The following is a 25,892-nucleotide window of genomic DNA, read 5'->3' on the forward strand; positions in this document are numbered from 1 at the left end:
CAATGGCACTGGTGTATCTAAGCATGTCTGAACAAGAAAGGGACAGTAAAAATGCCATGTGATAATCTCATGGGACTCCTGCAGCATACATGATCCACTGTTGACAGAAGCATCCATATGCACGCAGGACTATGTCTTCATAAAGACACAGGCTGGAAAAAATAGGACCGAATGAGAACAATTTGCTTATCAGAAGGAAAGGTGACTTCCCCCCATTTCAACATTTCTACTATTTTTAGCAGCATTTACATAAATAAAAAAATGAAAGGAAAAAAATTTATCCTTGAGAAATAGAAGAAATGAATATATTTTGCCTAAATAAAATATGACAGCTGGAGGAGAGGGAGGGAGGGATGAAGAGGTGGAGCACAGGGCATAGCGAGGCAGTGCAACGTCTTTCTCGGTGCGACACGATGGTGGATGCATGTCATTGTGCATATGTCAAACCCCACACAATGTGCCACGCAACAGGGAACCCTAGTGTAAACCATGGACTCTAGCCAATACAGAAGTGTGAATATTGGTTTCATTATTGTAACAAATGAGCAGCTTGCATTACTGTGTCACATAACAGGAGACTCTGGGGGTAGAGTGGGGAGGGAGAGTACCTGAGAACTTTGGACTTTCCATTCCATTTTACTGTAAAGCTAAAACTGCTCTAAAAAATGAAAGGAATTAATTTTTTTAAATGTGAAAGCTGCACCATCACACGTAATCTTATGAAACAAGATGTCCCTCCCTCTGTTCTTGTGCAGCACTAATGGTTTCTCTCTGCCCATTTTTGTCAAACGGCTTATGTAAAAAAAGCAGGGTATTCAGAAGAAGTGGTGGTTCGGAGGGAATGGATTCGAAGCACACACTACCCATCGCCTCACTGCCAGATCTCTTCTGTGAGTTAGTCTGGCTTCTGAAGGCAAGAGGAAACCCACGGGAAGTTCCTGCAGCTCATTGTCATTTGAGGCCTCACACTGAAGCCACGGGCGGATGGAAAGCCAGACTCCACACTTAGGGGAAGGCACACCAACAGGGCAGGGAGCAACACTCAGGAATAAAGTGGGCTCCTGGGAGAACAGACTCACCCGGGAAGTTCACGGTTAATTAAAATAATTTTGACTCTAGCAGACACACAATGGGAGTTCTGGGGGTGAGGTTCACGGGAAGGGTTTATGAGTTTCTTCTTTCCCATATAAGCATGCTAATTTTGATTCACACTGATAACAACAGCTACACTTGCATCTTTCTGCCCTTCACAAAGGAAAGGTGGCTGATCTCACAACTTTGTTGCTTAAAACTTCAACCTGCTAAACTCAATGAGAAAAAAAATAAAAGTTTCAATTTATCTTATGCCTGTTCTTAGTATCGGCTTTATTTGTGGGTCTCATATTAAGTAGTTCAACTTAATTTATCATGAAATAGCATCATGTGAGGTTCAAGGGAACCACCATCAACATACGCTATCAACATCTCTTTTCTCATTTCTTCTCAAGGAGCTTCATTCAGCATAGTACTGAATCAGTTACTGAACACAAGAATAAGAAGAGCCTAGACCCCAACCTCAACTACCATCCTCTTAGCTCAACTATGACAACTTTGACACAAAAGTGGATGAACAAGTTCTTCCAAAAGCTGAATCAGTCAAACAAGGCACTCTGAGGCTACCAAATCAAGAAACTAGTACTTCTCTCGGTATGCATATCGAAGAGGAAGTCTAGATGTCCCATCATGTAACAACAATGACAAAAAGTGGTTTCTCAAAATTGTTCAGGATCATTATGTTGAACTTTAAATGAACTTGAAATACGCCCCAGCCCCCGATATATAGCAGTATTTTGCCATGAGGAGTAACCACCTGTAGTCCTGTTTTCCTTCTTTGTCTCTCATTGACATGGTGCACCTGCAATAAATAAGAAAACATTAAACACTGCAAGCAGCACTGGCCAGCCTGTATGCGGGGAAGGGCTCCCCTACCAATAAGGGACACAGGCAAAAGCAAACTCTGTGGCCTTCCATGGGAAAACCTTAAGTGCATACATTTAAAAAAAAAAAAAAATCATAAAGAAAGCAAAATGTACAGAATGATTTTTTTTTTTTCTTTTAAAGAAATGACTTCAATGTATCCAGCTTTCAGCCAGCTCAAACTCGGCTCTTGAGCTTTTTTCAGTATTCTGCTTAAAGTATACAATGCTCAAAATTCTGAGTTAGAAAATTAAGTCCCAAGTTATCTAAACAAAAATAAGGCATCTCTACAACCAGGTCTTCACTCTGTTCCGCCTCTAGCTTCAGCTGGGAGAGGTCTAACAGATTAAGGGAAGTAAAAATTCTTGCCACAAGGCAGGTAAGCTGGAAGCAGAGAAGGAAAGGGCCCAAAACTAAGCTCTCGGGCACAGTCTGGGTCACTTCAAGTCTCCTAGCAGCCCTAGGGTGTATTATATCCCTATAGGGTACAGTACTTTTCTAGTTGTACTTGAGGAAACCTAAGAGTGGAGAAGCTAAGTGCCTCCTTCACGGTCACATGGCTGGCCAGTGGCTGAGCCCAGCCCTCTCGCACCCCGCCTGGCTGTGGTCAGGACGCTCAGCAATGCGAACTCACCCCAGCTGGTAATGAAATGAGCGCGTTTCGTTCAGAATTTCACCTCCATTCTCAAGTTCATTGATTTGCCTCTGAATTTCATAGTCTAGGAAAAACATACTAATTTAGCATCATAGTTTGATTATACCTTTCATCTAGTCAAGCAATAATTAGAAACAACCTTTCTCAATCTTCAAGTAAAAAAAAAAAAATCAAGAAGATTGTTTATAATTATCCTTCCCTTACACGCTGTATTTCCTTCTCGCTGCCATCGTAGAATATTGGTGCTGGAAAGGGTCTTAGGAAGGCAGGCTCCCTCCATGTTGAGACAATTCAGGTTCAGAGAGATCATTACGCAACCCCATGCAGATGACGTGACTTGGCAGAAGTGGGGCTGGGCCCAATATCTAGGTCTGAGATTGCTGCCTACCAAGGGTTCTTACCCTGGGAGCCTAGGATGGGCTTCAAAGGCTCTGGTACCCCCAAAATTATACACAAAGTGTGGGTTGTGTGCATATGTGCGGGTTTTGGAGAGAGGGTCCAACATTTGCATTCTTTTCAGAGGGACCCACGGCCCCGAATGATTAAGATCCATGGATCCATGCCTCACCATCAAATGAGAGAGGCTGTGGGAATCAAAATACAATCACAATTGCTAAGCTGCTGCTGTTTTTTTTTTTTTTTTTTTTTTTTTGAGAGATGGGGGTCTCACTATGTTTTCCAGGTTAGTCTCAATCTCTTGGCCTCAAGCAATCCTCCTGCCTTGGCCTCCTGAAGTGCTGGGATTACAGGCCAGGCATGAGGCACTGAGTCCAGCCTGCTCAGCTTCTTTATGAAAATATCTTGAGCCTCCACCTTAACTCTCCTTCCCACCATGTACTACCTTCCCTTGCCCAAACCTAAACCCTTTATCCGAGCTGCTAAGAGGCAGCAACACCAACACATGTCAGTTTTTGCTGCCTATCTCTCCCCAACTCCAGTGATCTCTTTGGTTGACAGGAAATGATGGCTAAATGGCCTGACACCGGGAGAAAAAGGTGGTGGAAAGAATCACAGACTTGGAGAATTGAACCCATAGTAGTAAAGCTTTGGCTCTTTCACTCTGAGTCAGACCACAGCGAGAATTCTCCCTCAGACTGGTCCTCCAAAGAGTTCTTCATAGGACAGGAGAAGGCTAGGGACAGCCAAAAAGATGCCAGGGTCTCCTTCATAACTTGTGGATGACTCTACCTAAAATCTGGCTGCTTTTTTTAGGTTACTATCACCAACTCTTAAAATAACGGGTCCCAGCCCACTACTACCTGCATTTCCTCCATTTCTTCCAGGCTTCCCACCAACTTGGCTTATAAGGGTTTTCCCTGACTCAAACCTTTCCCGGCTTTGGGAACATGGGTTATGTCCCTTTCTGGAGGCAGAACAGTTCACCATCTTTAGTCTGCCTTCATATGGGAGCCTATCCCTTCCCTCTCTGCTCCCATAAGCTATCCCTTTGACCACTTTAATGCCTTTTTCCTGAAGACTGTCTTCATTGAGGCTGGTTGATTCACTTCAGGTTCAGGACAATAAGGTTTAACACAAGACTAGAATCGTCTTTTCTGTACTATTTCTAATATTTTCTTGACAAGACCAGGGCTCTATTAAACATTTTAGCTACAGCAAAACTTTGGCAACAAACTCAGTTGTCTTGGTCTCTGTGCACTCTTGAAGCGGTGCACTTCAAACTCCATCCCTCCCTCTTCCTCTCTAGATAGCTTTGGTTTTAAAAAATCTCTTTAGTACTCTGAGGTCCTCCCCTTGAATTCACAGTTACCTATATCTATGGGATTGCCCAGATATTTATCTTGCTAAACTATTTTAATTATTATACATTTATCATCAATGAAATACCCACAGTGTGTGCTCCAGAAAGACTACTCTTTGACTGCATGGGCACATAACCTAGCAGTTAAAAAGAATATAAAAAGCTGGAAAACAATGACCACTTAGGTCAAGCCATGGTCAATCTAAAATGAACAACCATGCCCTTATAAATCTCAGGCTGGTCAGAAAGAAGGTAGAAAACGATAAAACATAGCCATGATCTTTTGTGGATCCTCTGATAAACAGGTAGAGTCTAATTTCCCCTCAAGTCTGCTTTGAATTCAATGTAATTTTCTTTTTTTTTCCTCAGAGACAGAGTCTTGCTCTGTCGCCCAGGCTAGGGTGCTGTGGCGTGATCACAGCTCACTATGACCTCAAACTCCTGGACTCAAGTGATCCTCTCTCCTCAGCCTCCTGAGTAGCTGGGACTACAAGCGCACACCACCATGCCTGGCTAAATTTTTAACTTTTTGTAGAGATGGGGTTTTGCTATGTTGCCCAGGTGGTCTTGAACTCCTGGCCTCAAGCAATCCACCCACCTTGGCTTCCCAAAGTGCTGGGATTATAGGCATGAGCCACTGTGCCTGGCTTCAATCTACTTTGAACAGAATACACTGGAAGTGACACTGTGTGAGTTCTACAGCTTAGGACTCACTTCTGCCTTCATCCTCCTGAAATGCTCCCACTGCCTCATAAGAAAGCCAAGGTCAGGCAAGTGCATGAAGAAAGATCACATGGATGGATAAGCCCAGCAGATATCGGCATCAAGGCCCCAGGGTGTGAGACAGACTACCATGGACCCTCTGCTTCAGCTGGCCTCCTGGTTTCCCACAGCCACATGAGTGAGCTGACACAGGACCAGCAGAATGGACCAGTGAAAACGAAAGTAGTTATTGCATAAGCCCCTAAGTTTCTGGGTTGTTTGTTACCCAGCAGGAGAGAAACAATAGGAAGAAGGACGCTAGGAGCAGCAGCTGGCATTCACCTATGGCTTTGGCCAGGAACCTGATGCTGTTGAGATTCTTCACTTCCGTTCGAACGCCCAAAGGCTCCCCAGGGTGATGCACGGATATATTGGCATCCACTCTCAACTGGCCCTCTGGAAGGAGAGAAAAAAACAACTCCTTAGAAATTCTTGGAGGTGACATGGTCTTTTAAAGGCAGGAAGTGTCAAAGGAAGCAGCATCTAACTCTACCTGCTGTTTAGTTACAGCAGCCTAACTTCAGAGTTAGGCTCTGAAGTACATGGCTGGTACTTCTGGCCCCTCGAGAGGGGTTACAGTCCTGAGGCATCTACGGTGTGCGCCTGTACATGTGAGCACATACAGATGTGTGTGTACGCACATACCAAAGAGAAGTTTTAGACACGCCAGCTGGAGAGATCTAATGTTTTTGTGCTAAATAAGAAAAACAAAACTATTAAAATGGAGATTGACTCTGCAGTTTTATACCGAAGTTTTTTTCAAACTGTCAGAGCTGAGTTGGAGGAAAGGCCTCATATATCTGATAACCCTACACTGCTCTCCAATGGAATGTGGATTTCTAACAGTGATTCCAGGAGATGTAGAGGAGAGTCCTTGAGAATTTGCGGCTCAACGGCAAGAACTGAAACCTGGGCTTTTCCCCCTCCTCCTTCCTCCAGGTACTGTAATAATCTCCTCCTTCCACAAACATGACTCCGAATCCTTCCTGACGATTTGCCACAGCAGAAAGGCAGCGCTGTTACGAAGTCGGGAGTCTGTGGTGGGACTCAGAGAGGTGCTGACCCCATGCTGGGAGGACCTTCTTTGACCCTGGAGGCCCCTCAGATTAGGAGCAACAAGCCCTAAAGAAACAGGCAGTGTGTGGGGAGGACTAAAAGGCTCTTGAGGAAGACAGAGAGAGAGAGAAAAAATTTCAAGACAAATAGATGTAGGTAAGAAAGAATCACATTTGGCACCCTACAAAGTAAAGCTCAGATTCTCTATTCCCCGTTTCATTTACAACATTTAAAAGAGAACAGAGTGAGAAGACAAAATGCTGGATTTTATTTTCCTAGTTAAGTTTTTAAATTAAAAAGTAATCTGCCAAACCTGAGTGTCTTGATGGGCTGAATAAATTCATTTCCCAAGATTCCAAAGCAAAAGCATATTAAAATAATAAAGTAGTCAAAATGAATTCCATGTCATGAAAAGGAACTGGTTCTCTGTCATTCTCCCAGTGCTGGGCGGTGCAGCCTATACCAAGCTGGAGGTCACCGGCAGCCGGTGGCTGACACCTCGCCACTCATTCTCAGAGAAAGGGAAGGGTTCGCCCAGTTGCCACCCATGCTGACAGGGAAAAGACGCCTCTTAGCTCAGACATTACTCTCTCTCCAGCACTGACTTCTCAACATTTTTACAAGAATTCTGTAGCCCCTTATTTTTAATCCCTTTTTTGACAAGTTGTGTGTATCTGCATCTCAGGCAGTCCCAACTACTCCTGACATCCTGAGACTCTCGGTCTAGGAACCCTGAGGTCATCTTCTACTTTTCTGTTTTATTTGCCCCTTATATCCAAACTGGCAACTAGCCCCTACCAGTTTGGAAGCTGCCAAATATCCCTCATGTCTGTCACGGCCTTTCCATTTCCGTCGCTACCACCCTTGCCCAAGGTCCCTCGCCTGAGGTCTCCAAGCTTCAGGCTTAGGTTATAAGATCACATCCTGACTCTTAACACAGTTCCCTCCTTGTCCAGGGGCTGGCAATGTGGCTGTGACTTTCATACTGCTACAGTCTGGGTTCATCATTCCTGCTGTTTACTCAATAGCACAGACAGCTCCTACCGGATCACCTGGGCTCCTCTGCTTGGTGTTCCACGCTCTCCTCTGATTTCAGTCGACACAACCCGTATGTTCCCACTGCTCATTCTGGGAGAAAGATCTCCACCAATCAGGGCAGCCCTCTGCATACACATCCCTGTCTGCTCCACCAGCATGCTCTCTTTATCAGAGCTACTGTCCCTCTCCTGATCCCTCAAGGCTTCACTGGAGTGTTACCGCCTCCTCCTAGAAGCCCTCCTCAGCAAGCTGGCCTGCACTGGTGGGTCCCCTAACTATCAGAATACTCATGATCTATACTACACAATTCAGTATGTGACCATAGTCTACTGTGCACTGGCCTCCATCTTTAAGACCAGAGTGGAAGGCCCCTGAGGCCTGGGCCGGATTTTAACCCCCACTTGCCTTCTCAAGGGCGTCACTCTGTTATCCCTTCTCTCCCATACCAGTCATTATTACTCTTTCTCAGCATTCCATCTGACATATACATATGCAACAGTATTTCTCATTAAATGAACAAACAAGAACCCCAAAACCTATTCCCTTGAACCCAGTCCTCACTCTATCAGTCACTTAGCTATGTTTCTCTGGTTTCCTTTTCAGCAAAGCCTCTTAAACAAGTTTTGTTTGTTTGTTGCATATACTGTCTCCACTATTTCACTTCCCATTTATTCCTAAACCCACGTCAGCCTGGCTTCTCTCCCCATCTCTCTAAAAATGCCCTTGTCAGAGTCACCAACAGTCTCCTGGCTGTACAGTGGACACAGTATACGCTTGTCTTCACCTACTGGACACCTCAGCAGCATGGGACACGAACCGATCCTTCCTTCGTGAAGTATCTTCCTAGCTCAGCTTCTGTCGCCTTTTGCTCCCAGTTTTCCTCCTCTGGATGCTTTGTTTCCATTTCATTTGCTGGTGCCTTCCTTCCCATCCAAACCCAGGACCCCCTTCCTTATCTAGACTCTCTGGGTGGGCGGATACAGTTTTAAATACCACCTCGTGCTGAGGATGCCTACATTTGTCTCTCCAGCCCAGACCTCTCTGAGCTCCACACTTACAGCTCTGGTATCTATTTGACACCTCCACTTGGCGGTCTCACAGGCAGCTCAGTTTCCAAAAGGAAATCCTGATTTGCCCCTGCGCAAAGACATTCTCGATCTCATCTTCCAATTTCAGTAAACAGCACCACCACCTAGCTCCTCCAACTTCCCTAAAGTCATTTGTGCTTTCTCCCTGTCTCTTACCTTCCACACAGTCTATTTCTAAAAACCATCTTGTATGTCTCCCCGTCTCTCCATCTTCATCTTCACTGCCACCAGTGCTGTTCAAAACAGCATCGTCTTCCATCTGAACTATTGCAAAAGCTTCTTAACTGGTCTCCTGGCTTCTACTCTTACCCATCTGAAATCCACTTCCCACAGAGCAGCCAGAGTGGTTTTCTAAAACATTCATCAGACTATATCTTTCCCTTGCTTAAAAGCCTTTCAGTGATTACCACTGCACCTGGGTTGAGAGCTAAACTTCCTGCCATTATCTCTGATCTACCCCTTGCCCGCCTTTACAGTGTCACCTGATGCAACTGCTCCTTCTGCTTCTGGCACAGTGGCCTTGTGCTACCTTGCTCACCTCAGGGCCCATCCCCAGCATCTCACCAGGGCCCTGGCCTCAGCTGCTTTCTGGAACGCTTGTCTCCTGGCTCTATGCTGCCTGAGCCTTGAATCATTCTTCAGGTTTTAAATAAATGCCACCTCCTCTGAGGGGCCTTTAAAAAACGACACTGTCACCTTCCAATGTGACTCTGTAGTATGGCACCCCATTTATTTCCTTGAAGCATTTGTTGCTGTAATTATTTTGTTTTATTTGTTAATGTATTTGTCACCCTCCTGAACGTAAGATCCATGTGGCAGGAACAATGCCTTCTGCGGAACCTAGAGTTGGGTCTGGCACTTGGTGACTGTTGAATAAATGAAATCTTATTGAGCGACGCATGCCAGAACGCTGGCATTTTCCTGAGCAATGAGTAAGCAGACTGGTTTCTGTCTCACAGTAGGTTCCCGGTAAGTTCCACAGTTCCATCTGAATAGGACTAATCTGCAGTTGGAATCCTCTGAAAGGCCCATTAGGCTCAAAGGAAAACTTCCAAAGTGTGCTGAGCTCCATCGAACCAAACTGCAATACTTGGGAGACAACTTTTTTTGAACTCAGGGAACCATGAATTGGACCTCGTCTGCTTTTAAAAATGAAAGCATCTTTCACAATTTAGAATTCTAATTTGGAAGAGGAATAAAAGCATGAGTTTCATTCTCTCCCAGAGAAGACTACACTCCATAAATACCTGAGAGGAATCATTTAGTATCCTGCAGTGTTGAAAGAGAGTTCGCTAGCCTGGATTCAAATGCAGTATCAAACATTAACAAAAGACGTGCTATCTAGTGAAGACAAAATACCTTTTAAACAAATTAAGTTAAATTGCCTCAAGTGCACAAAAGCTTTACTAGTTAGGTTTGCTTCAATGCATTCTGCACCACTGAGGGAGAGCCTTCATTCACACATCATGAGAATGGCATCAGGCTCAATTTCTACCTTCTAGAAGTTGAGATTTATAACAGTAAAACTAAAAAAACTATACCACTGAGCACAGTGATAAAGTGCAGTTTCGTAGTTTTCTCTAAGACACATTCACACAACAGAAATATAACATCAAGAGAGAAAACTGTTTCTGCAAACAGCAGGGGCCCAAAGATGTGGTGGGGAAGGTCTGTTAAGCTATCTCTTTCTGATCGTTGAAAATAACAAGGTTTGACCAAAAAAAAAGTGACCAAATTTTATTGAACATATTTCACAAAGTTCATTCATCTAGACGAGTGGTAATTCCATAAAAGTATTACTACTTGTTACTGTTAATAAGAGCACTGAACATGTACCCAGCACAGGCTATTTTCGAGGCCCTGTCCTAAGTTTTCTAGACATTAGTACATTCATTAGTACATTTCTTGACATTAGTACAGTCATTGTAATACAGCTTTAGTCAGAAGTCCCCAATCCGGGGGCCATGCACAGGTCCTGGTCTGTGGCCTGTTAGGAACCAGGAGGCACAGCAGGAGGTCAGAAGGTGAGTGGTGAGCAAACAGCCAAGCTTCATCTGTATTGACAGCTGCTCCTTATCCCTCGCATTATCATCTGAGCTCCGCCTCCTGTCAGATCAGCTGCGGCATTACATTCTCACAAGGGCACGACCCCCATTGTGAACTGTGCAGGAGAGGGATCTAGGCTTTTGCTCCTCATGAGAACCTAACATCTAATAATCTGTCACTGTCTCCTATTACTCCCAGATAAGGGACCATCTGGGTGCAGGTAAACCAGCTCAGCGCTCCCAGTGATTCTGCATTATGGTGAGTTGTATAATTATTTCATTATATATTACAATGTAATAATAGAAATAAAGTGCACAATCAATGCAATGCACTTGAATCATCCTGAAACCACCCTACCTTCGGCCCCCCAAGTCCACGGAAAAATTGTCTTCCACGAAACCAGTCCCGGGAGCTAAAATGGTTGGGGACTGTCGGTTTTGGTGACAAAGCCACTGAGCTATTCCCGAGGCCTTTCAAACTTAACCTATCCAAACTGGAATTCTATGTTTTCTACCACAAAGTAATTCCTCTCAGCCAGCTGCCGCAGCTCTATCAGATGGCCTTGACGACTTCTTTTCCTCTTTGGTTTCTTCTTTTCTCTTTCTGTACAAAATTATTTGGGGCCATGTTTTTTAAGTGTGGAAAGTGAAGCTCGGAGAAATCAAAGCCTGGGCACTTATAGCTAGAAGTTGTAGGATGGGATTCCAAGCCAGATCCGGGACCTGGCAGCCCTTGGCACCCTGCCTTGCTATCCTGCCTCTCTTAAGTCAGCATCTGTGATGTTGTCACGACACTGCCATGGCTGCCACTAGGGAAGTGGTATGATGCTGTGCTTAGAGAAAGGGCTCTTGGACCCAGACACACCTGGGCTCAAGTCCCAGCTCCGTTACTTCTTCTGAGCCTTGGGCAAATAACCCCCACCTCTCTAAGCCTCAGTTTCCTCACCTGCAACAGGCAAACACTAGCACCTACTTCTCAGCAATATCATTAAAATTTAAATGAGATGATAAATTAATTTAAAAATGCCTAGTGAACTGAGGAGCACATACTAAATGTCCCAACTGGTAGATATTATTATCGCTGAAACACTTAGCCCGTCTACTTCTGTACACATTCAACTTAACAAACTATTAATACTTTGGGCATCTCCTCAACAGGGGCAAAAGGCTGTCCACTGAGAAGAAAATGACTTGGAACCTGGGCTGAGTTGTTCTATGCTCATCAGCAAAACTATCAGGAACTCACTGAACCATAGCCCAGAAGCAATTAGGCTTCATTCCACAGCACCCTGGATGTCCACCAGTCTTCAGTGTCACTTCTTCAGGGTGGCCCTCAGCTCCTGAGCTGCAGGCTCCAAGGCCAACACACTGGTCCTAAAGGGGTAGGGGGAGGGACGGAAGGATGAGCAAAGGAGAGGGGGCTGATAAAATGCTCACAGCACCAAGGAGTTGGCTCCCTGCAGACTCTAGGCAGACCTCAGCTCCCACAGAACTTTAGAACAACCAAAGCCTCTCGGCTGCCGTGTTAAGAGCTGTTGGATTTGTATTTAAAAGAAACGAAAAGTGTCACAACAAATGAGATTTCATGAACACTCTCAGCTGTCACTGACTGATGAGTTCTTGCCACTATGGTTTATCTCTTGGCAAGGACCCAGATGGGACTATGTCTCAGCTAACAGGTGGCCTATTTATGATCCCATAGGGTTGGTAGGAATCACAGTAACTTTGAAGAAGAATGGGATAATAAAAACTTCCTTAAAGCAATCAACACTTGGAGCATAAATGGATAACCATCCAACTTGCCCATATTTCATTTGTGTTCTGTGGATTGAAAAAAAAAAGTGGCATGAGCAATAAATCTAAAATTGAGAATTCTCTTACTCTAAAAGAGACCGTTGTCTCTGTAAAGAAACTTGTAGGCAGCTAACCTTTATGCCACTCAAACTCATGTGGCTGTTTTTCCAGTCTTCAGCTTACAGAAAATAGCAAATAAGCAAGTTCTCTCCTCAGATTCAACATGTACCAGGGCTCTGATGTTGTAATTTGTTCCTTGTTACACATTCTATATGACAAATGTGGCATTACAAATCCAGAAGTTCCCCTGTAATGTGCAAATACATTATGTGACATGCTAAGCTTGGTAAATAGTATTATCAGACAGCACGGAGATGAACATCATCATCAACGGCATTTCCTGGGCACCTGCTGTGACCATTGTACCGTGCTATGGAAAAATGCAATTGTAGATTCAGAACCTATATTTTGTCTCCTCTCCATCAGGGCGTGCTCTGAGGGTGGCAGAAGTTTTCAAAAAGTCCCTAGGAACAGAGTACAGGAGAAAACGATGGCAGAGGCTACCCTTTAGGGACTTATGGGAGAGCAAAGCAGTACCAGGCCAGGGCAAAGGACATCTAGAGTCATGAGGAAATCGAGTGTGACCAAAACCTATGATCTTTATATGCAATTTGCAAATGCTTTAAATGTGTAGTCTGGTCCCAAGGGTGCAAGTGTTTCTTTTATTTGTTTTAGTTTCCTACTGTGTTTCCACTGAATTTAATTACGATTTTATCTTAGGGTAAAGTTTTCATAATCTTGGCTTACAGTCAACATAATTTGGCTTCTGCTGTATATGGATGAAAAATCTACGAAAGAAAAGAAACAGACTCAAAGGAAAAGAGGCAACTAATGACAAAGTGCTATCTATATGGAACTCACTAACTAAGAACTGTTCTTGATAAACACAGTGTCTTCTTCCTGAGAAAGACTGAACTGTTCAAAACCATTATTTCATTAAGGGTTTGGTGTGTCTGCAATGTTGTTGGTCGTGTATTTATATTTGGTTACGGGCTCATCAAAGAATCCAAGGAAAATTCTAAAAAACAGGGATGCAAAAGGGAAAAAAATGGCTGCAAACAACCTCAATATAACTGACAGAAAATAAAACTAAAGTCAGAGAGGTTCTAGGAGGCAGGAAGGGAGAGGGAAACAAGAAGGCTGCTTCTGCGGCTTCTACCTGCCATGTTCGCCTGGCTGGTCCCCAGGGCTTGAAGGATCAGCTGCAGCTCCCTGACAGCTGTTGCTGCCTCTTCTCCACAGGACAAGTCGGGCTCCAGGACCACCTCCAGAAGGCCCACGCCTACCAAAGAGGGGCAGAGTCAGCCTCACTGCAGTTCTCCAATTTCACCAACAGAAAAATTAGGCTTCAGTTTCAGGAAAACCCCGCCTTACTGATGGATTTTCAGAGTGGTTCTAGCCTCTCAATCATTTCTCTTCCCTTCCACCATTTTTTTTTTTTCTTTTTTTGAGACAGAGCCTCGCTCTGTCGTCCAGGCTGGAGTGCAGTGGCATGATCATAGCTCACTGCAGCCCTGAACTTCTGGGCTCAAGTGATCCTCCCACCTTCACCTCCTGAATAGCTGGGGCTACAGGTGTATGGCACCACACCTGGCTGTTAATTTTTTGGCGAGTAGGTCTCGCTATGTTGCCCAGCCTGATCTCAAACTCTGTGTCAAGTGATCCTCCCACCTCAGCCTCCTGAGTCGCTAGCAGTACAGGTATAGGCCCCTAGGCCCCACTTTTTGATTTTAACTGTTTCACTTCTTTTAATGACTGCTTAAAATATCCAGCTGCTGGGTCTGTGACTAGGTGGATAAGTCTGTCTAACTTTAGGGTGAGTTACTAGCAAGCCTAATAATTACAGTTCAAGCCATGTTCGCTAGTCAGCTACGCCAATCCCAATGCTGATATTCTGGTCTCCATCTGTTAGGTTCCTGTGACTGCTTTCTTAATTTGTTTAAGAAAACTCTAACGATGAAAAGAGGGGTCTGCAATCCAAGAACTGAAGTAGGAAGGAGAAGTAATGAAAACACTCCAAGTCTACCTGCCCTGTTCAAATCAATGAGCGTCTGCGACCTCAGGTCGTCGTGGAGGCTTTTGCCACTGTCTTGCTCCAACTGGATCTGCTTGATCCTCACCGTCTTGGGGATCACCTGACTCTGCTTCTTCCCTGCACAGATGCCGTATGTCAAGCTCCCATTCACAGCAATTGGGAGCCTCTGCTGGGTAATTTGGTAGCCTGCCTGCACACAAACATAGGGTACACACAGTCACTGGTCCACACATAAAAGCTGGGATTCAGTTTACTATCCCTTTTACAATGTCACACAAAGACAGGCCTACTTAAAGCAAAAACAGTAACAAGAAAAAAAAGGAAAAGGAGAAAAAAATTAGTCGCTGCATTGCAGCCATCATTGAACCTGGTCTCTTCTGCCCCTGCCATTACCCCTTCACCCTCCCCAAATCCTCCACTCCCAATAACAACACAATAAACAACACGAATTCAGCCCATCGCCCTCACTAAAGTGCTGTACTGGGGGATAACAATAGTATCATTGTCAGGGACCCCTAAGAAAAGAATTTATTGTTTTCATCCAGCTCATTAGCCTAAACTCTGCATCTCATTACCAGGCTCCTGGCAAACCCTCCTTATTCGGAATGCTGGCTAAGCATTTTGCCATCTACTCTCCACACGGCCAACAGCAGTTGCTAGTGTGTGTTTAAGCTTGTTTTGTTTCTGCTTTTTAAAGGAATCAATCATGGCAGCTGCCCTCCCTGACCCAACTTCCCTAGCTCCTCCAGCCAGAAAATGCTGTGCCACTTCCCCTCCGTTAACGGAAGGCACATGCTACTAAAGCACTGATGGATCCTGCAAGGATCCCTCACCTGCTTCTAAGTGGAAAGGAAGAATTACTTTCAAATGCACAGAGGCACCAACACGCACTAAAGAGATAGCAGGTCAATGAGGAGAACTGGAGAAGAACAGAGAATAAGAGCAAAGGCATCTGTGGCATTTTCTAGGTCCCAGGCGCTGCTCTCACTGTGTTCCACTCAGTTAATTCCACAACCACCCTTGGAAGGAGGAACAAGGCACGGAGGGATCAGGACCTTGCCCACAGTCACATACAGAGCTAGTGAGCATCAGTGTCAACGTCTGAATTCAGGTGGTCGGCTACAAAATCCGTGTCTTTCACCACTTGGCCAGCCAGAAGTTTAAGAACTTTAACTGCATCAGAAGTACTACTGTGCTTGTCAAAAGACAGACTGCTTGGCCCGACCGCAAAGGTTTCCAATTCAGTAGGTCGAGGGTGGGGCCTGAAGATTTCTATTTCTTACCGGTTCCCAGGAGATACTGACGTTAGTGCCCTGGGGACCACACTTGGAGAATCCTGCAAAAGGCTAACCCGTTTTCTATGCTGAGGCGAGAAGTCTCAATTTGTAAAACTAAGCTCTGGGTAGGTTGTTGGATAAAATATAAGATACCCAGTTAATTCTGAATTTCAGATAAACAACAAATGCTTTATTATATGAGTATGTCCCATGAAACTCTAGATTATTTGAACGATCTGGGCCAGAAAGACCAGAAAGCCACAGATGACCAAAACATCTCATTTTAGTCATATTATTACTAAATCTCCCACCTCAACCAAACTGTCTGTCACTCTTAAAAGATAAAGAAAGGTGGTTTAATTCTTTCTGCCCTACCAAACAGTAGACTTGCTGAGAGGCTGGAGGCCAGAGGGGAAAAGCAGCAGGCCCTGGAGAACGCAGTCTTACTTGTATTTTTTATTTAACTCTACTCATGCCCTTACCCACTAAAAAACAGCTCCCCCCAATCTTCAGTTCAAGGAGAATGAGGTAAAACAATATTGTCACTGTTGTTTTTCTGAATCAGACCAAATGAAACATTATTTTGGGAAACCCATTCAACATTTCAGTTTTGTTCCAGTTCGATGGTATGAAAAATTGGCTCTCACTCACATGGTGTGGCTTAAAGAAAAAAACTTTTTAATTTTCAGAAAAAAGCGGGTCAGTATGGAGTTTACTGCTCAGCCAATTACTGTTCTTGGTCCAGGTTTCTGGTTCATGTTTCCGCTTACTATTGTCCACTTACTTGCTCCTTGTGAGATGACAGAAATGTCTCCAAAGGAGACAGCCCTATTATTGGGAACTTCAACTTAAAAGCGAGACGCCCTCGCTCTGCCGACAGAGCTACAGTATGCATTTACTGTGGCATCAGCCAGAGGCTTAGCTTTTGTACTAACAGGCAATTAGCACCAAATACCACGGGCAGGCTGAGCCTGCGAACACTGGCTTCTACTCCCTGTGCAATTATGAGCGAGCCACCAGAAGCATGAGGTAAGCAAGAAGTCAGCAATCAGCACAATTGCATCCAATCTAGTAAACATCAGGGGCACCTGCCTGCATCAGGGCTGGGCAGAACTTCCCGCTGGGATGGACACAGTGCTGGCTGAAAACATGAGAGGCACAGCCCCTTTCCCTTGCTCCGACCCCCTACAGCAGGGCTGGCCCAGCTCTGCAGTGGGGTGGATCACAAAGTGTACTTACAGGGAGGTCTGCATAGAAGTAGTGCTTCCTGTCAAACAAGGACTTCTTGTTTATGTGGCAGTTCAGAGCCAGGCCTGTCATCACCGCCGCTTCTACACACCTCCTGTTGAGAACCTATGGGAACACAACACACAGTTCCTCTCAGAACCGCAGGCTGAACAAATGCTTCTCCCACACACTGACATCCTCGCTGAGTATGCAACTTGGCCCTTCAACAGGCATTATCTCTGGTTCTCTGGGTGGGCAGCACCAGTTCACAAGCCGACTGCTTGCCTGGGAATCAGGGAAATGATATAAAGAAGAAAATGCATGCAGCAGTGGGCCCCACTAGACACTTAATGAACTGCCACATCAGGAACCCTTTCCCCCAGTGCCCGGCAGCAAAGCTACAGGAAGAGTCCCAGAAAAGCTTAGCGGAGCAGTTACTACATAGAATAAATCTAATCTCACTCCTTCTACAAACAGAATAACGGGCCGGTCAGAATACAGGAGAGGCACTGATTCCTGAGAGGAGTCCTGATGAAGGGTGGCTTCACTTTGACAGAAAAAGAATGAACTTCTGAAAACGACAGGGCCGTAGCCATCTTCTCAAGGGCTAGGAAATGTGGCATAGCTGTTGCCTGGCTTTCTGTCCGTGCCAGGCCAACTCCCTAAAAGTAGAACACAAACAGAGGGCCTGTCCTACACACCAGATGACTCCATGCTGCTAGTCTCTCTGGGGGCACCCGGCGCCCCAGTTCCCTCTGGGTCCCACCCTGCCCCACTTACAGGAGTGAATGACCAGGAAATGGCTGGCACACTTCCCAGCACCAAAGAATGTGAGCAGCCTTTAAGAACACTGGGGGTCTGGAACTACACAGACAACGAGAGATAATGTAGCCAAGGAGAAAGAGCATTAAGTTCTCGAGTCAGGTTCGAATCCCACTTCTGCCGTGACTAGGAGCCTCAGTTTCCTTGTGTCTAAAATTGGGATTTAAGATCTACTTTGCAGAACGGATAAAGTGATAGCTGGAACACCTCCCCTAAGGTAGAGATTCAATAAATACTTTATTTCCCTACTCTACTTTGGGAAAATTTTGGAGGACGTCATGTTTGCAGATGAAATACATTTCTATTTTTATGAGGATATTTATGATGTTCTTTAGTATATTTAATATGCTATTATTGACACAGATAGGGCTTTCTAGTGGAGCATGTCCACATCCACCATTTTATTTCAGCCTCACAGCAACCCTGTAAAATAAGGAATCTGTATTATTCTAATATTTCAGATTAAAAAAACAAAACTAAGACACAAAGAGTCTAAAACATTTGCCCAAATTCACAGAACTGGCAAGTGGTAAAGCGCCTATAGTCCCAGTTACTTGGGAGGCTGAGGCAGGAGAATCACTTGAACCCAGAAGGTGGAGATTGCAGTGAGCTGAGATCCGGCCACTGCACTCCAGCCTGGGTGACAGAGCAAGACTCCATCTCAAAAAAAAAAAAAGAAAACCCAAACAAATCTCCCTCCTAGTGACAACATCACACCCTTATTTTTTAGGACTCAGGTTATAAGATGGAGCCATTTCACAGTTTCTATTTGGAGTTCTTCATTCTATGCCTAATAATGTCAGCCCTGCAGCAACAAAGGTTTTCAAGAAAAGATGTGTGGGGAACAGGAGGCTCTAATTATTGATGTTTTCACTTGCCTAATGTTTGGCATTTTACTGAGCGGTTGTTACTAAGATACAAATATAGCTGGGTGGAAAATCTTGCCAAATAAAAGCCTGATGATTCGGGTCCAGGCACACAGAACGTGAAACTGGAGTCCCGACCCTGGGCTTTGCTCTTCCTGGGGCCAGAATGCAGCCAGCCACAGCTGGCTCATAAACTGCCTGACTCCTGGTCTGTACCAGTTCTGCCTCATCATTCCCTCTGCTTTCCTAACCACTGCTTTCGCTCTCATTTGAAGCCACTTTGCCCCTCGGACCAAGCGCTTCCTCCTTCTAGGCAGGAAGAGAACTCAGATTATTTTGTTTATTTTCGAGCATGCACCATAGCCTCCCCGTGGGTGAAGAGCTGAGGACCATCACAGACTCTCACTGTGTCCGTGTGCACACAAGTACACGGGCACTTCATAAACCACCACTTTCCAGAGAAGAAGGCAGTAAAACACACAAACACTACAGTGATACTGAGAATATGCTTTAATCTTTTTTTGATGATTTAGAAGCCATGAAGTACTTCGAGGTCAGAATTATAAGCATCAATCATCACACACTACAGCTGCACCGAGGGCCTAGTAAACAGAGAGTGCTAGTTAAAAGAATGCCAAGAAAAAAAGGAATTTCCTAGGATCTTTGTCAAGCTGCTTGTGACAGATGGAGGTCCAGGTCAGCATGTTCTGAGGATAGGATACAGAATGGGAAAATTCAACTTGGGCTGTCTTCTCCAAAAAAAATTCTTAAATGTCTATAAAGCACTAAACTTTAGGGATACAGAGATGAATAGGACTCTGTCTCTGCCCTCAATGAATCCGCAGTGGTGACATGAACCTGCCAGCGTCTGCAAACCCTTTTCAAGTTTGTCTTTCATACTAGGGTGATCCTGCTGAAATTGTGAATCTGTGGCATTCTGTTACCTGAAGTCCCTCAGTGGCCCCTGATGTTCCCACAACAAAGGCCAAGCTCTTAATGATCAAGCTCCTGCCTACATCTTCAATTTCATCTACTACCATGTCTCCCCACAACACCTCTGGTGTAGTTCTCCTGTGCAAACCGTGCGGATCTTCTGATTCTCCCCATTCTTATTCCCTTCAAAATCCTAGTGAGATGTCACCACCTCTGTGAAGCCTTCCTTGTCGTCTTTTCTGTGTACCTCTTCTGACCTTCTACACACTTCCATTGGGGCCTCTATCACAGTGGATTGAATTTGTTCACATATATTTCCACACAATTGCAAATTTTGTGAGGATGGGAATTGTCTGTCCACCCTTATATCCCTGGAGCCTAATATAGAACCTGAAAAATTGTGGTGCTTGATTAATGTGTGTTGAACTCAGAGGAGGAGGGAGGGGATGAGTATCAATGGAAGGTTTCAGAGAGGCAGTGATGCCCCAGTCTCCTCTAAGGTATCGTTTGTCACATGCTGGCCTGCAAACTTGTTTCTGGAAGTGCCCTGAAGTGACAACTGATTGTGTGTGATACGATCAAGATGTAACTTAAAAACTAAAAAGACTAACTTGGCTTGAAGAAAGTATGTTCTAGAATTTCTTTGTAATTAAATGACTACAAAGGATCTCAGGGTTAGCCAGAGCAGCTCTTGTTTGGAAAGAAGGCAAGCAATCTTTGGTACTCACATAGCACACTTTTCTCAGCTGAGCCTTCAGAGGCTTCTTTTTGGCTTCAGGAAGGGTCAGCAGCGAGTATTTATTGTGTCAGGAGGTGTGCCGCACATCACACACACATGCCATTGAATCCTCTCATTCCTAGGGTAGATACTATTATGATCCTCATCTTACAGTGACGGCAAGCACAGAGATGACATAGTTTGGCCAGGGTGACACACGGAAGTGGCAGAGCCAGGAAGTCAGACCCCAGAACCCAGGCTCTCAAACACTATATTCAATCTGAAATCTTACAAGAAAGAAGCATGTTAGTTTTAGCTATCAAGACTACTAACACCAGGCCATAACCCCAGAGCAGGACCTCAACCCAAATCCTACCAAACATCATTTAAGGCAGATGCTATTTCTAATGTGTTTCTCCTTGCCAGTTTCTCCCTCTTTAGATTTGCTTCCAGATGTTGAACTCCCAGAGGGCAAGCATTGTGTTCTCTTAACTACATGAAAGAATTGAGTGTTCTTTCAGTGCAGTCTCTGACATGTGGAGGGCTTGGTGACGGGTGAGCCTACATGTTTTCTCAACGAGCAGAGGATGTTCTATTGCTAGACTTCAGAAACCCTTAGACACAGGTACCCCTACAATAATTTATCAAATAAGAGGCTAATTCTTCTATTTAATCAGAAGATGAGAAAGCTGTGATGGGTAGAGGTAGGAGATAAATACACAGTGGGTGGCCAACAAATTGTATGACTAGTAGAGAGAGATAAGGCACATCATGGCCAGGAAAAAGATCTTGGGGTGGTGGGTGGCGGGAGTAGCAAACGCTTTTTAATAAAGAATTGCTTGTTTGGCTTATTGTAAGACCTGAGTAGTGCTGCAACCATAACTTGTTTGAAACCTAAGATACATCCAGCTCATAAGCAACATAAACAACTCAGTTTGCATGAGACCTCTAAGAGGACACGGCGACCCCAATTTGAGAAACAGGCTTCTAGTTTTAACATTTATTTAGCTAAACCAGACAAACATTCCCTGATCTCTGAGACCATCATTTAACAACAGCTCCTAACACTTTCAAACAAATCACCAAGTTCTCCACATTCTACTTTCTTAACATATCATGCCTTCAGTTTTAATTCAGGTCTTTGTTTAAACACCACCCATCCCCACCAGGACTTCTGCCACTCACCACCTGCCCAGGAGGTTTCTCTGCCTCCATTTTCAGCCCTCTAGCTCTTCCACACCTCTCCTAGGGTGACTTTTTTGAAGGATAAATCCGTTCATGTAATTCCTCTGCTTAAAATCCTTTTTTTACTGCTTCCCAGCCCTAACAGGATAAAGTCCAATTGCCTGGCAGAGGCTTCAGTGCCCTTGGTGGTCTACCCCGACTACCTCTCTAGCTTCCTCTTCCTCCAGTCCCCCTGACCACCATGTTCCCGCAGCCAAACATGAGACATGCTTTCATACAAACTGCTGCTTCCACCACGTTCCCGCAGCCAAACATGAGACACGCTTTCATACGAACTGCTGCTTCCACCACGTTCCCGCAGTCAAACATGAGACACGCTTTCATACGAACTGCTGCTTCCACCACGTTCCCGCAGCCAAACATGAGACACGCTTTCATACGAACTGCTGCTTCCACCACGTTCCCGCAGCCAAACATGAGACACGCTTTCATACGAACTGCTGCTTCCACCACGTTCCCGCAGCCAAACATGAGACACGCTTTCATACGAACTGCTGCTTCTGCTGGGAATGCTCTTCCGCATCTGCTTCAGCAAGATCTTAGCATCTGGCAAGACTTTCAGATGTCACCTCTTTTGTGACATCTTTCCCACCACTACTACAGTCGAGGTCTTTCTTCCATTTAGCTCCCCTGGCACTTGGGGAACACACTATCTCCCCAAACAGACTGAGTTCCCTGAGGGCAATCAGGTCATTTTGTCTTATTCTTCTTTGCCCCATCACCTAAATATAATACCAAGCTGATTAAATGAGATAATGAATAAGTTAACATTTCCTTTATCAACATCCAAAAGACTATAAGCTGTGACATAAAAGCAAAGTGTTCTACAAAATATATGAATCAGGAAAAGGAAACCCTCTTTTAACACAGAGACTTTATTACACATAAGAGAGAAGCTGAAATGTCAAAGAGGGCACATTTGGGCAAATTAGAGATTCTCAACAGCAGGAGCCCACTCCTACCCCAGGGTATGGAGCCATCAGAAGATGCTGGAAACATGCTAGAAGCTGGAGCCATAGGTAAGACCCACCCTCTATCAGAGATGTTGCTGGAGGCAGAGAGCAAAGGCAAAATACCCTCTTGCTCCTTTCCTCCTACCTCTAGTCTTTTATCAGAGCCTCCTGCTGGCCTAACCCAGCCAGAAGCCAGCCAAGCAGGGGCTCTAAGATCTGTAGCCTGCAGGAGCAGCCTCCCTGCCATTCAGAGTGGAGCAGAGAAGTGGTGTGGCACAGAGCTGAGAACACACAGGCCAAAACTACCACAGCAAATACATACAGTTCTATGTTCATTTCTGTCCTTTTTTCTTTTGATAAATAAACAGCCATTCAATAAAACAATGCCACTCTCTAGTCTGTCCAGTCAACTTAAAACTGAAAACTTTGTGGATACCCTTTTCACATGCGTGGAGCCAAGAATTATGAAATCCAACTAATTTATAAGGAACATTTGTGATAACTCATCTGGATTGAACTGAACTGTAAATCTACATTAAATACCAGGAAAGGGTTTGCTAAGCAAATTAACAGAATAAAGATGATTATATAACTTACTTAAGTCCATAAAATATTCTCTAGAATTTTAGTGCTTTTATGTGAAATTCCACTAACTACAAATAAATCTATTCACAAAAGCCAGTCTCTAGGATCTATTCTGAGAAATATCTTGTTATGTACTTCAAAGGAATAAAATTGAATGTCTTTCAAAATAGTCCACAATTCACACCATTTCTCTCCCCTTCCTACTTTGCCCTCAATTGGTGAGCCCATGATGCTGTAACACCCAAAGTTAGTCCAATAAGTATCAGTACATCCTTAAAAAATTGAGGCGACATGGCAAGACTAGAGTCTTTACTGAAAATCCAGCTGGCAATTCCTATCAGGCATTAAAACAAAGAGTAGAAGGTGATGTTTTCCAAAAAGCCCACATGGCAATTACTCTGTGAAACTGATGCTATACATGACAAATATGATAATTAGGATATAGTATGGTAAATGCTTTAATTTATGGAGAGAAAGCAATTAAGATTTATTAAGTTAAAAGAATGCAGTAAAACAGGCCTTTATCTTATTGCTAACCATAAATTTGTCTCAAAGCATGAACTCCCTCTGATTCGTATTCAAAGCAAAAGTTACCACACGGATAAATTTTCATTACAGTTGAGAATATTGCTCCCCAGTTTCCATACCCCTACACCGCTTCTTACCACTGAGCCCTTTTATCATCACCCAAAACAAATACAAAACCTCTTGTGCTATAATAATTAAGCTTGCTGAAGCTGGTCAGTTAATTTTTTAAAGTGGAAATTTACCATCCAAAGGTACTCCTTTTATGCAGATATTAAGTATTTATATTAATAGAACCACATAAATATATAAGTTCTTTATCCTTAAATACAGGCATTGCCTAGGGACAAGGAGAATGTGAAGGCTACATTTCCTCTTTTGTTTAAATCTCTCTTTCCTGAAGGGGAAAGAAAATCAAATAGCCATTGCACAGGAAGCAACTCTGAGTCCAAAGAAGAGAAGTGTAGTCTGGCAGGTTCAGCTGTCCTCAGCTCCCAGTTTTCTCTCTATTCTGAGCTCTCTTATACTAATTCCATTCCCCAGGGGCAGTCAGGAGCAAGGGGAGGAAATTTTCCTTGGTCCAGAGTGTCAAAAGTCCCATTTTTCTCATCTGGGATTTCATCCTCTTCCTGCTTTTGCCTACCTAGCAAGCTCAGGAGGCCACAGTCACCATGAGACAGGCACTTGATGCCAGCATGGCTTTTGGCACTGGGGCTATTTCTGTTTTCTTTTCTTCTTTTTGAGACAAGGTCTTACTCTGTCATCCAGGTTGGAGTACAGTGGCCCGATCATAGCTCAAGGCGGCCTAGATCTTCCAGGCTCAGGGGATACGCTCACTTTTGCCTTCTGAATAGCTGGGGCTACAAGTGTGAGCCACCACGCCTGGTTAATTTTTTAATTTATATTTTGAAGAGATGAGGTCTTGCTATGTTACCCAGGCTGCTCTTGAACTCCTGGGCTCAAGCGATGTGCCTGCCTCAGCCTCCCAAAGTGCTGAGATTTCAGGCTTGAGCCACCATGCCTGGCCCTCTATTGCTTTTCCATGGACCATTAGAATACTAAGATCTGAGATTTACCTCTGGGATTTTAAAAAAAGGACAGAAAAGTCTTTGGCCTACATCAGTCCTAGGTCCACGCCTAACCTAGAGGAAAAGAGCTCTGCCATGATACAGTTTGGTTTGCTTGGATTTCACTTTGGGATTGGAGGCCAATGGCCCAACTACTACAGCGTACATTCGTGAAGTCTCATACTTGGCCATTTAGCCATGTTAGATAGGGAGGTTACAGTGGTTGGCGGCCAGTAAAAGACAAGATGGGGTGTGTGGGTTAACTGGTCTCTATTCCTTATTCCCACAACATTCTCAACAGTTACTAATCTGGCATTACTCACTCGTGATTAACCTGATCTTTGAGAAAACTTATATTAATTGATGAACTAGGGCAAAACTTAGTCAGAAAGAACAGAATCTGAATCTCAGTCCTCACACTAGCCACGTTATCTCATACAAATTACCTTACCTCTCTAGGCCTCACTTTCCTTATCTGTTTAGGGAAGAACAGTTACTTGGCAGGATTGATCTATGAATTAAATAAAATAACTTCACACACAGCAGACACTTAGTAATACTAGTTTCAGAATGAAAGTGTTATTAAATGCAAAGTGCCTATCTCAATTGAATCTTTCATACGTAAACTTTTCCAGGAGGCATGGGAATTTGATGAGAAGAGGGCTAAACAGCTCCACAGATCCATTAGTCTGGATTTATAATCCAAAATAAGGCACAACAGATGCTGAAATTATATATTATGTCAACATAATATTTCCCCCTTAAATGATAACCAACACCTTTTGTGATAATTACTCGTGTTATCTCCAGTAGAACAGACTATATTTCCTAATGTCTCAGGGAGCTTATATGACTTCACTTTCTCCATTTTATAACGAAGGAAAAATTTCCTGGATAACCTTGTATGCTTTCGCATGACCAAAAAAAAACTCCCATGTGCACTAAAAGAAATGAGCTTCTAACAGGCTGAAGTTACAAACCAGTTTTTTTACTCCCATCTCACTCTTGCCTGCCACACATCTGTAAGTTCCTGTCTTCTAAGCTAGTAGCTACTTTTGAAATTCAATGAGAATTGATGAAGAGGAGCTGTATAAAGGACATGGGAATCAAGTAAAAATACAAAACCAAACAATCAATAAAAAATATTGCTCTTTTTGAATACAACTTTAGGATATGGCCAGGATCTTTAATGAAGAAAGATTTCTCCTACTTCAACTCTGAATATTTGTCTCTCTCTTGTCTATAATTTTTTTTTAAGTATATTAATATTTAAAAAGCTAAAACACAAACTCATTCATTTTAGATTTGCCCCATAGTGAAACTGCCAAGTCTTTTCTAACGTGTCCTAAAATTTACTCATCAGACTCTACACCTGGCGAGATCTTATGTAACGACAAACTATTTCACATTACTGAAACCTCAAGAG

The 25,892-nt window shown here is 44.0% G+C and overlaps 1 protein-coding gene across 2 annotated transcripts in view; it reads right to left on the reverse strand.

Annotated features, from left to right (window-relative positions):
- The window catches only part of GATB (glutamyl-tRNA amidotransferase subunit B), an 85,491-nt gene that overhangs the window by 30,887 nt on the left and 28,712 nt on the right, over window positions 1-25,892 (reverse strand). For both annotated transcript variants that reach the window (XM_007999996.3, XM_007999995.3), the window contains exons 3-8: window positions 16,765-16,878; window positions 14,240-14,438; window positions 13,373-13,495; window positions 5,415-5,528; window positions 2,591-2,675; window positions 1,850-1,894 (exon numbers count right to left, since the gene is read on the reverse strand). In XM_007999996.3, coding sequence (XP_007998187.3) covers window positions 1,850-1,894; window positions 2,591-2,675; window positions 5,415-5,528; window positions 13,373-13,495; window positions 14,240-14,438; window positions 16,765-16,878 — 680 coding nt within the window. The remainder of the gene's footprint in view (window positions 1-1,849; window positions 1,895-2,590; window positions 2,676-5,414; window positions 5,529-13,372; window positions 13,496-14,239; window positions 14,439-16,764; window positions 16,879-25,892) is intronic.

The sequence above is a fragment of the Chlorocebus sabaeus genome, chromosome 7 (assembly GCF_047675955.1).
Source record: "Chlorocebus sabaeus isolate Y175 chromosome 7, mChlSab1.0.hap1, whole genome shotgun sequence".
NCBI lineage: Eukaryota > Metazoa > Chordata > Mammalia > Primates > Cercopithecidae > Chlorocebus > Chlorocebus sabaeus.